We start from the raw sequence: 12,112 nt of genomic DNA, 5'->3' as shown, positions 1-12,112 counted from the left end.
GTATCGGACTCCGTTTTTTAGGCATAGGGGCAGATGTAATTGCACTTCATTGACGTTCAGCTCGTCTCTCTCTTAACCTACGATCAATTGTGATCGAACATTGTATGATGTCATTAGGTGTAAGAGGGAGATCTGAGCTTGGTCGGAAAGATCAAGACGAAATTGGTGATGTAGTGTGACATCGTTCCACTCTGTTTCAATAGCCCATCTCTGGAATTCCGCAATGAAATCCTCAACTGGTCGTCTACCTTGTTTTGATGTACCTAATCGCATTTTCAGCCGTACGTTGCTTATTGAAATCGTCATATAGCAGAGACATAGTTGCTAGAAATTGTTGACAGGAATTTAGGATTGGATCCTCTTTTTCTAGGTAGGTTTTTGCCCAAGCACAGGGTTCACCCTGTAAATAGCATAAAAGGGTGAGCACCTTAATCCTATCATTGGGAAAAGTGCGAGGACGGAGTTCAAACATTAATTTACAGGCATTAATGAACTCTCTATAGGTCTTTCGATCACCAGAAAAAGTGGGAGGTGGATTAACCTTAGGTTCCGGGGGGAGACGAGGTAAATTTGGGGTAAGGGCAACAAAATCTTGCAAGCCTGATTTACTGCTTGTAGATTTTGTACAGTATGAGCGAGAGCGTCTACCCTCTAAGCCAGGGCTCAAAATTTCAATTCCTGAGCTACTAGCCAGGCCTCAAGAGTTACCCGCCACCAGTTGCCCCACCTAATTCATACACTGCCCTGCACCTAATTGCACCCGTAAACACACCCTCGTAGATTATCTCATGGAATGACAATGTTTTATGCAGAATCAAGTTACAAAATTAAATATTACCAACAACAACTTTAACAAAATGGGACAGGGCACTGGGGGCAGACCAGAGGGACAGGGCACTGGGGGCAGACCAGAGGGACAGGGCACTGGGGGCAGACCAGAGGGACAGGGCACTGGGGGCAGACCAGAGGGACAGGGCACTGGGGGCAGACCAGAGGGACAGGGCACTAGGGGCAGACCAGAGGGACAGGGCACTAGAACTGGGTCTCTTCCCCATTCTCTTGCTGTCTCCTCTGCAACTCCCATCCATCCTCTCTCTCTCTCTCTCTCTCTCTCTCTCTCTCTCTCTCCCATTCATCTCATCATCAGGAAACTGTGTGTGCGGCTCCACGCTTGCATGTCCCCACTTCCCCCTTTTATTCAGGCTGGCATAGAGGAGAGGAGCTGCAGCACAGCGGGAGGGAGTACAATCCAGCGCTGAGATCTACACAACTGCACAGCCATTGACACCATAGCACAGCGCACACTGACAGCGCACAGCACACATTGAGACCAGTCTGTTCACAGTGCTCAGGCTAAACTGTTGGACACTTACATAGAGCACAAGGAGAAGAAAACTGCACAAACTAGAAGGCTGCCGCTCTCATGTCAGGGCAACTTTCAGTGAGCGCTGCACCGGAGTGGTAATTTTTGCAATCCTCCACCTCACTCATTGCTTTCTGCTCTCCAGAGCCCGGGGGAGGGGGGCAGGCTCAGAGAGGTCATACTGTTAGGTCCCATGGCTTAATGAGAATTGTAAGGAGAGCACCTGTGTACTGCTCTGCCTGTGCGCGGCTCACCAGACTACTTTTCCCTTTCCTCTTCGGCCGCCAATCTCAACGGGCCTCTAAGTGTAGGCACAGATTGGAGGGAGATTGGTCATGCTGTCTTCACTCGCCCCCAGCTTAAATCCACTCGCCAAATGCTAGTAGGCGAGTGGAAATTTTGAGGGCTGCTCTAAGCAAGGGTGACAACCTGGTTTGCAAGTTCCTCTGGGTTCATTTTTTTTTTTAGGTTCTATTATTCTGTAACAGCACTGGTGAACGGACTGAACCACAACTTCGGTTAGCAAGGATTTCAGTGCGCTTCTTTATGTGACAATGCAGTATTAGCCCCAGGCGTCAGTCCTCGCAACAGAAGTTTGGGGGGTCTCTACATCATCTCTCTGTCACATAAAGAAAGGCGTTGATCTACTAAGAATGGGCGCATTACAACATGAGACCAGAGCTTAGCGTTTAAAATTGTATAAGATACTTTAAGGTCAATACACTTCTATATGCAAGTGATTATCAGTATGGGACCCCAGGCGTCACTCCAGACAAACAGGAGTTTGGGGGTTCTCTACATCATATCACATTGAGCATATAGGGATGTATTAGGCCACTAAGGGAGATGCTATAAATGAGCATCAACCCTTAGCCTAGAAATAAGGTTGTACCGATACTGAGCATTTGCGCGAGTACTTGTACTCGCGCAAATGCTGTCGATGCCTGATGCGATACCTGGGAGAGAGAGATGGCAGCCATCCAGTGTATAAAAGCCGCGCCTCCTCTTCGTCTGTGATAGGGGAACACTCCCAGCAAGTAAGTCAGTGTTCTGCCTATCACGGACATCCTCTCATCCGCATCCCATGGACGAGGATGAGAGGATGTCTGTGATAGGCGGAAACTAACTCATTGCTGGGAAACTGAGTTCCCCTATTCCCGTGTTTCTCAGACATACAGAATGCCGGTAGCAGCAGAGGAGACGGCGTGTGTACACCCGGAGCAGGTATATACAGACGGAGGGGGCTGTATGAGGCGATGTGTGCTGTGTACATGTTCCTGATCTCTCCGTTCATCTCTCTCAGGCCCCCCCTCACCATGAACGGCCCCCCCATGACGAGGAGCAATATCTGGATCAGATCTGACATATCCTCCACAGGGGGTACCGCAAGGAGGACCGGACCGGTGCCGGGACCTTATGTGTGTTCGGCATGCAAGCTAGATACAGCCTGAGAGGTGAGAGAGGGGGACTACGAGTCCCAGCAATTCATTGGCATTCCCTCAGATAATCGGAACAGCTGCATGTCAGTGAACTGTATTTTATTACATCCATTGAAGACCAGAGGGGTGTGTAGGGGATGGGGAGTGCCATTTGTGGAGGATAGGATGTGTGCACACAGCTGTGTGACATTACTGCAAATGGCATACAATATATTGTGCAAAAAACTGCTTGTATGAAGTATGCCAACAAGTGCCCACAATATTACTTCCTTTTTCTCTGTCCTGCTATTAGGGCTGCAGACTGGCTGGTATCTTTTATCAAAGGACTTCTAAACTGAGACAGCAGGTCTTAATTGATCAACCAGCAATCCACCTAATCCTTTTAATTTCAGTGCCGTTTGTCAGTGCCAGCCATCAATGCGTCACTGTCACATGACATTAAAAAAAGTATTGGAATTCGGTATCGGCGAGTACTTGAAAAAAGTATCGGTACTTGTACTCGGTCTCAAAAAAGTGGTATCGGGACAACCCTACCTAGAAAAGTTTAGAGCGAACATGTTCAAACAATTAGGACGAGGCCTATAAGGGATTTGTACTTATGTCAAGCCCGTAGTAAATTGGATTTGTAGTGACAACCAGTAATTGCATATGAGAAGCAATCTAGCTCAGGTAATTATAGCTGCATATATGAGATGGTTATAATACTAGTAATAGTAGTTGCATGGGAGAGGCAATATAGCTCAGGTAATTGTAGTTACATATCTGAGAGGACTATAGCACAAGTAATTTGAGTTGCATGTAAGAGGCAATATCTCTCAGGTGATTTCAGTTGCATATATGAGAGGATTATAGCACAAGTAATTTGAGGGTAGCTGACCCTTTAAGGTGCACGTTAAGAAACAGTTGTTAGCACAGCAGTATCTCCCAAATAGCAGGTCGATCTCCACAATGTATATTAACCACTTGCTTACTGGGCACTTAAACCCCCTTCATTCCCGGGGTACTAGATAGTTTCTCTCTTGTCCACTAAACAGATTTTTCCCTCCAACCTCCAGCTTCCTCCGGCTCGCCGAAAGGGTCTGTCATGGGCTGTCCAGGATCTGCTGGTCAGGGGGGTGATTGTACCGGTCCCCTCAACGGAACGGTTTCATGGGTTTTACTCCAATATGTTTGTAGTCCCCAAGAAGGAGGGGGTCCATCCAATCCTGGACCTCAAGGCCCTCAATTGTTTTTGTCAAAGTGCAAAAATTCAGAATGGAGTCGATTCGCTCTGTAGTGGCAGCGCTCCATCAGGGGGATTTCCTAGCATCCTTGGATATCAAGGACGCGTACCTGCATATCCCCATATGCACAAAACACCAGAGATTTTTGCGTTTTGCGGTCGGAGAGGACCACTTTCAATTTGTGACCCTCCCGTTCGGCCTGGCCTCAGCACCACAGGTTTTCACCAAGGTGCTCGCTCCGATTCTGTCCCTGCTGAGGCAGCGCGGGATCACTATCGTAGGTTACCTGGACGACCTTCCTCTCCTCTGAGAGCTTCTTCAAGCTCAGAATTAGAAGAGGATGTGTCTATCACCTGTCAGACCCTCCGAGAATTCCAATCAATGTACTGGAGCTCCGAGCGATCAAGTTGCGTCTCTCCAAGGGTTTCTGGGTCTGCAGGACCGACCGGTCAGGATCCAGTCAAACAACGCCACGGCTGTGGCATACGTCAATCATCAGGGAGGCACACGGAGCTCGGCTGCAGCGACGGAAGTCGCGCACATCCTCCGGTGGGCGTTCCGGCTCTATCGGCCGTGTACATTCCGGGGGTGCTGAACTGGCAAGCCGACTACCTAAGTCGCCAAGCACTAGACCAGGGGTCTCCAAACTACGGCCCGCAGGCCACATCCGGCCCGCCAGGCCATTTATTCCGGCCCGCAGCGTGAATCCTTAGTTCCCCTGTTAGTTGTGGAACCTGCGCTGCATATTCGCCCCAGGCAATATGCAGCGCAGGTCCCGCAATCCCTCCCGGCGTCTCACTGTGTGTGTTGGCTGCTGGCTGGGACCACGGCATCCCAGCAGCCAATGAGGTGTTTAGGGCAGACCTGTTGCCGCCTCCCTGCTCCCGCCTCCCGCCTCGCTGTTAACCAGTAACGAGTGTGTAATACCAGCGGGGCGGGAGTCGGGAGATGCAGCAGGTCTGCAGTGCACAGCCAGTGATGGAGAGTGGAGACGCGCTGGACACATGCAAGGAGGGGGGCTGATACACTTGTGTGGGGGTGGGTTGAATGGCGCTGATGGGGCACAAACATCTGGGGGCTGATGACTCTGATGGGGACACACGTGGAGGGGGTTTTTCATACTGATGGGGACACAAATTTTGGGGGACTGATGACTCTGCTGGGGACACACGTGGAGGGGGGGTTGTAGACTGATGGGGGCACAAATGTTGGGGGGCTGATGACTCTGATGGGGACACAAATTTTGGGGGACTGATGACTCTGCTGGGGACACACGTGGAGGGGGGGTTGTAGACTGATGGGGGCACAAATGTTGGGGGGCTGATGACTCTGATGGGGACACAAATGTGGGGGGGGGTGATGACTCTGATGGGGACATACATGTGGGGGGGGGGCTGATGACTGATGGGGACATAAATGGGGGGGGGGGGTGCTGATGACTGATGGGACATAAATATGGGGGGGGGGGGTGATGACTCAGATGGGGACATAAATGTGGGGGGGGGGGGGTGATGACTCTGATGGGGACACAAATATCTGTGGGGTTTGATGGGGACACAAATGTGGGGGTGCTGGTGGCTCTTATGGGGACACAAACATGTGAGGAGGGGGGCTGATGGCTCTAATGGTGACACAAATATGCAGGCGGGGGTGGGCTGTGATGGGGACACAAATGTGCAGGGAGACTCGGATAAATGATGGGGGGGCTCTAATGGGGACACCAATTTTTGGGGATACTGATGGGGAAACAGATGAATGCGGAGACTGATGGGGACACAGATGAATGGGGACACAGATGAATGGGGACACAGATGATGGGGACACAGATGATGGGGACACAGATGATGGGGACACAGATGATGGGGACACAGATGAATGGGACACAGATGATGGGGACACAGATGAATGGGGACACAGATGAATGGGGACACAGATGATGGGGACACAGATGATGGGGACACAGATGATGGGGACACAGATGATGGGGACACAGATGATGGGGACACAGATGAATGCGGAGACTGATGGGGACACAGATGAATGGGGACACAGATGAATGGGGACACAGATGAATGGGGACACAGATGAATGGGAAGACTGATGGGGACACAGATGAATGGGAAGACTGATGGGGACACAGATGAATGGGGAAACTGATGGGGACACAGGTGGATGGGGACACAGATGAATGGGGACACAGATGAATGGGAAGACTGATGGGGACACAGATGAATGGGGACACAGATGAATGGGGACACAGATGAATGGGGACACAGATGAATGCGGAGACTGATGGGGACACAGATGAATGGGGACACAGATGAATGGGGACACAGATGAATGGGAAGACTGATGGGGACACATATGAATGGGGACACAGATGAATGGGGACACAGATAAATGGGGACACAGATAAATGGGGACACAGATGAATGGGAAGACTGATGGGGACACAGATGAATGGGAAGACTGATGGGGACACAGATGAATGGGGAAACTGATGGGGACACAGGTGGATGGGGACACAGATGAATGGGGACACAGATGAATGGGAAGACTGATGGGGACACAGATGTATGGGGACACAGATGAATGGAAAGACTGATGGGGACACAGATGAATGGGGACACAGGTGGATGGGGAAACTGATGGGGACACAGGTGGATGGGGACACAGATGAATGGGGACACAGATGGATGGGGAAACTGATGGATGGGGACACAGATGGATGGGGAAACTGATGGATGGGGACACAGATGGATGGGGAAAATGATGGGGACACAGATGAATGGGGAGACTGATGGGGACACAGATGAATGGGAGACTGATGGGGACACAGATGAATGGGGAGACTGATGGATGGGGAGACTGATGGGGACACAGATGAATGGGGAGACTGATGGGGACACAGATGATGGTGACACAGTTGGATGGGGAGACTGATGGGGACACAGATGAATGGGGAGACTGATGGGGACACAGATGAATGGGGAGACTGATGGGGACACAGATGATGGTGACACAGTTGGATGGGGAGACTGATGGGGACACAGATGAATGGGGAGACTGATGGGAACACAGATGATGGTGACACAGTTGGATGGGGAGACTGATGGGGACACAGATGAATGGGGACACAGATGGGGACACTGATGGGGACACAGATGATGGTGACACAGTTGGGTGGGGAGACTGATGGGGACACAGATGAATGGGGAGACTGATGGGGACACAGATGATGGTGACACAGTTGGATGGGGAGACTGATGGGGACACAGATGAATGGGGACACAGATGAGGACACAGATGAATGGAGAGACTGATGGGGACACAGATGGATGGGGACACAGATGATGGTGACACAGATGAATGGAGAGACTGATGGTGACACAGATGATGGTGACACGGATGTAAAGCCTCATGCACGCTGGAAGTTTAGCCCCGCTGCATGATGCTCCAGCGTTTAGGTGCCAGCAAAGAATAGAGGAGCACCATTCAATCTTGCTGTCAGCAGTAAGTCAAATTCTATTCTATTCTTCTTCTACTGTGGATTTATTTATAAATTATGTTTCCGGCCCGCGAATATGTGTAAAATATAGAATGTGGCCCTCGAAGTAAAAAGTTTGGAGACCCCTGCACTAGACCAAGGAGAATGGTCGCTACACCCGGAGGTGTTTTTCAGAGTCTGTGCCAAAAATGGGGCACTCCAGACGTGGACCTTCTGGCGTCCCGTCTCATTCGGAAGGTGTCAAGTTTCGTGGCCAGGTCAAGAGACCCGTGGGAGGAGGCGTCAGACGCGTTAGTGGTGCCATGGGGTCACTATCGCCTAATCTGCTCCTTCCCTCCTCCGAAGCTTCTTCCTCGCCTGCTGCGCAGAGTGGAAGCCGTGGGGGATACCAACAATCCTGATCGCTCAGGACTGACCGCACCATCCCTGGTACACGGACCTGGTGCGTCTGGTGGCAGACGTCCCTTGGAGTCTACCCCTGAGAGAAGATCTTCTGTCGCAGGGTCCTATCCTTCATCCTGCTTTACAGCCGATGGCTCTAACGGGGGCTGTTGAGAGCCGGGTGCTGAAGGACCAAGGCCTGTCAGGCTCGGTGATCTCTACCATGCTACGAGCACGGAAGTGTACTTCACGTAAGATTTACCATCGTACGTGGAAGGCCGACATCTCTATGTGTGAAGAGATGGAAGGGCACCCCCGTACATACATGATGTCCTGTTTTCTGCTGTTCTTACAGCGTGGAGGGATCAGGCTCTCGCCTTAAGTACGGTTAAGGGTCAGATTTCGTCTCTAGCTGTTATTTTCAGCGACCCTTTGGGGGCGCACTCCCTGGTGCGTACGTTTGTGCAGGGGGTTTGGCATGTGGCCCCTCCTGTGCGCCCTCCACTACCTCCATGGGACTTGAATTAGTCTTTTCGGTGCCTCAAGAGGCCCTGTTTGAGGACTTTCGGAAGATTCTTTCGCTGACTCTGTCCCAGAAGGTGGTTTTTCTGGTGGCAATTTCCTCAGTCAGACGGGTATCTGAACTGGCGGCCTTGTCTTGCAAGGCTCCTTACTCCTTACTCCTTATCCATAAGGATAAGGTGGTGCTGCGGCCGCAGCCGCCATTCCTTCAAAAGGTTGTTTTGTTTTTTACATTAATGAGGACATTGTTTTGCCATCTCTATGTCCTCGACCGAAGAACTGAAAGGAAACCACCTTGCATTCCTTGGACGGGGTTCGGGCCCTACGGGTGTACTTGTCTACTACGGCTCCGTTTCGGAGGTCGGACTCACTGTTCGTGTCAGTGACTGGTCCTAAGAAAGGTCTGGCGGTCTCGTCGGCTAACATTTCCAGGTGGATCAGACAGGTCGTGCTCCAGGCCTATGACCTAGAGGGGAAGGCACCTCCCTTTTGGGTTACGGCGCATTTGACCAGGGCGATAGGTGCCCAAGCGTCTGTTTTACAGTTGGGTAAGGCAGCGACATGGTCGTCTATCCACACCTTCTCAAGATTTTACAAGGTGGATGCGAGTGCATCTTTGGATGCCTCTTTTGGCCGCAAGGTTTTTTACGGGCGTCTGTTTAAGGTTGGAGTTCCTTCGTTGAGAAACTCTGGTTTGTTTGGGGTGAAGTTTGGTTTGCTGTGATTTTTTTTCCCACCCCTTGAAATTTTTGACACTGCTTGGGGACGTCCCTAAGGTCAATGCTGCTGTGTCCGTCCATGAACGGAAGCGAAAATAGGATTTTTGTACTCACCGTAAAATCAATTTCTCTGAGTTCATGGATGGACACAGCACCCACCCCTCCTTTGTACTGCTTGTTTACGAACTGAGACTGCATGATGCAAGAGAGTGGGATGTACCCAGGCGGACCCGCCCCCTAGGAGGTGCTGTACTGAGAGGTGTTTTAACACTTGAAGTGCTGTTCTTTCTGCCTAGTCTCTCCTGAAAGGAAGGATATATAACCCCTAAGGTCAATGCTACTGTGTCCGTCCATGAACTCAGAGAAATGGATTTTACGGTGAGTACAAAAATCCTATTTTCTCTTCAACTTCTTCTAAAACTGTACTGTATTTCTCTCTCTAAAAAATAGATTTTTTTTTTCTTAATGGATTACAGGAAAGGGCAGAGGTTTTCTGAGGTGGGGGTAATTTTTTCAGGTGTAATGTAAAGATTTTCAGGTATTGTGTAATACGTTTCTAAGAAAAGGGGATAATGTGATTGCATCAGTGCTAAATGTATACATTTAGTGAGCATTATAATGGATAGATTTTGTAATGATTACACATGCTATGTCTATAAATGTTGGGGCACATGCGGTAAAGTGTTGTTTCAATGTATGTATTGTAAGATTATAATTATGTATTTATTTGATTGCACATTCTTTTTAGGTATTGTTATGCTTAATAAAGTTGTGTTTTTTTAGGCCTTTGGCTAGGAATAGAGTGGGACCATCCTTTGAGAGGAAAACACAATGGCTCCCATGAAGGAAGAAGATATTTTACATGCAGGTAATATCTAAGAGACATGTGATTATGCACAGAAAACTAAAATTTTAAGCGTTTGTTTACCCAAAAAATAAATAAATAATGGATTCTGCTCCTTTAACCACTTCAGCCCTGGACCATTTGGCTGCCCAAAGACCAGAGCACTTTTTGCGATTCGGCACTGCTCCGCTTTAACTGAAAATTGCGCGGTCGTGCGACGTGGCACCCATACAAAATTTACATCCTTCTTTTTTTTTTTTTTTCACAAATAGTTTTCTTTTGGTGGTTTTTGCTCACCTCTGCGGGTTTTTTTTTTGCGCCATAAACAACAATTTTAAAGAAAAAACAATATTTTTTATTTTTTTCTAGAATACCCCCAAAAATATATGAATTTTTTTTTCCCTCAGTTTAGGCCGATATGTATTCTTCTAAATATTTTTGGTAAAAAAAATCGCAATAAGTGTTTATTGATTGATTTGCGCAAAAGTTATAGCGTCTACAAAATGCCATAGTTTTATGGCATTTTTATGAAATTTTTTTTTTTACTAGTAATGGCGGCGATCAGCGATTTTTATCGTGACTGCAACATTATGGTAGACACGTCAAACATTTTTGACGCCATTTTGGGACCATCGTAATTTTTCCAGCGATCAGTGCTATAAAAATGCATTGATTACTGTGTAAATGACACTGGCAGTGAAGGGGTTAGCCAGTAGGGGGCGCTGAAGGGGATAAGTGTGTCCTTGTCACTAGGTAGAACGGGGAAATGCTTGTTTACATCAGCATTGCCCTGTTCTTCCTCTCTGTGAGACTCCTGGTGGACATTGAGTGCGCGGGACCCACACACACTCATGGAGCTTGCGGCGGGCGCCCCACAATGTCGCTTCTTAAAGGGGGCATACCTGTACGCTCATATGCCGAGCCGAGCCATTGTGCCGACGTATATAGTCGTGCGCTGGTCGGCAAGTGTTTAAAGCATTTTATACAGCACAGTGCTTGTGCGGTGTAATTTGGACCCTTATAACACTTAAAAACCTGTCTGATCATGCCAGTTTCTCCCCTCCCCCCAGTAAACTGACCACAATAATGGCTGCTGAGCCCTCACACCATGGTCAGTTTACGTAATTCACAGTCTGCTCTTCTGTGTCTGTCTCCTCTGTCCTCCACCCCCTCCCTTCTCTGCATGTCACCTATTGACAGTGCCACCCCATTCCTGCTGCAAGAATAAAAATTATGGGCCAGATTCAGAAAGGAGATACGGCGGCTTATCTCCAGATATGCCGCTGTAATTTCAAATGTGCGCCGTCGCATCTTTACGGCGATTCACAAAGCTAGATACGCCTGAAAACATGGCTTCAGCCATCCGACGTAACTTGCCTACGCCGGCGTATCGTGGGCGCATAGTTACACTGGACGCATTTGGCTTCCCATTAAAAAATATGCAAATGAGTAATATATGCCAATTCACGAACGTAGTTGCGCCCGGCGTGTCAATATACGTCGTTTACGTAAGGCGTCTGACCAACGTAAATTTACCCCTGCTATATGAGGTGCAGCCAATGTTAAGTATGGACGTCGGAACAGCGTCGAATTTTACACGTTTTACGTCATTTGCGTAAGTCGTCCGTGAATGGAGCTGGGCGTAGGTTACGTTCACGTCGACTAAGCATTGAGTGGGCGTAATTTACGGAGAAAATTCGACGTGATACTGAGCATGTGCGCGCATGCGCCGTTCATAAAGTGCGTCATTTAAGTGGGGTCACGAATCATTTACATACAACACGCCCACTACCAGCCTAGTTTGAATTAGGCAGGCTTACGCCGGGCCATTTACACAACGCCGCCATAATTTAGAGCGCAAGTTCTTTCTGAATACGGGACCTGCCACTCTAATTTACGGCGGCGTAGTGTATCTGAGATACGCTACACCCGCCTAAAGATAGGCAATTCTCTCTGAATCTGGCCCTATATATGTATACTATCTATTCTGTCTCTTAATGCAGTGTCCCCCTGTCTGTGTTTTTATAAAAATAATTCCTCTTTCACTGTATCTCACAGCGGCTCCCTGGCGATCACGTGACCGGCCGTGTCACCTCTCTCCTCTCCTTGTGTT

At 49.0% G+C, this 12,112-nt stretch overlaps 1 protein-coding gene across 5 annotated transcripts in view; it reads left to right on the top strand.

The window, feature by feature from the left end:
• TBCE (tubulin folding cofactor E) overlaps positions 1–12,112 on the top strand; it is a 619,064-nt gene that overhangs the window by 35,942 nt on the left and 571,010 nt on the right. For all 5 annotated transcript variants that reach the window (XM_040350725.1, XM_040350726.1, XM_040350724.1 and 2 more), the window contains exon 3: positions 9,939–10,023. In XM_040350725.1, the coding sequence (XP_040206659.1) occupies positions 9,939–10,023 (85 nt within the window). The remainder of the gene's footprint in view (positions 1–9,938; positions 10,024–12,112) is intronic.

The sequence above is a fragment of the Rana temporaria genome, chromosome 4 (assembly GCF_905171775.1).
Source record: "Rana temporaria chromosome 4, aRanTem1.1, whole genome shotgun sequence".
Classification (NCBI taxonomy): domain Eukaryota; kingdom Metazoa; phylum Chordata; class Amphibia; order Anura; family Ranidae; genus Rana; species Rana temporaria.
Note: the sequence above shows the minus strand (reverse complement) of the source record. Positions and strands in the feature narration are given on the sequence as shown.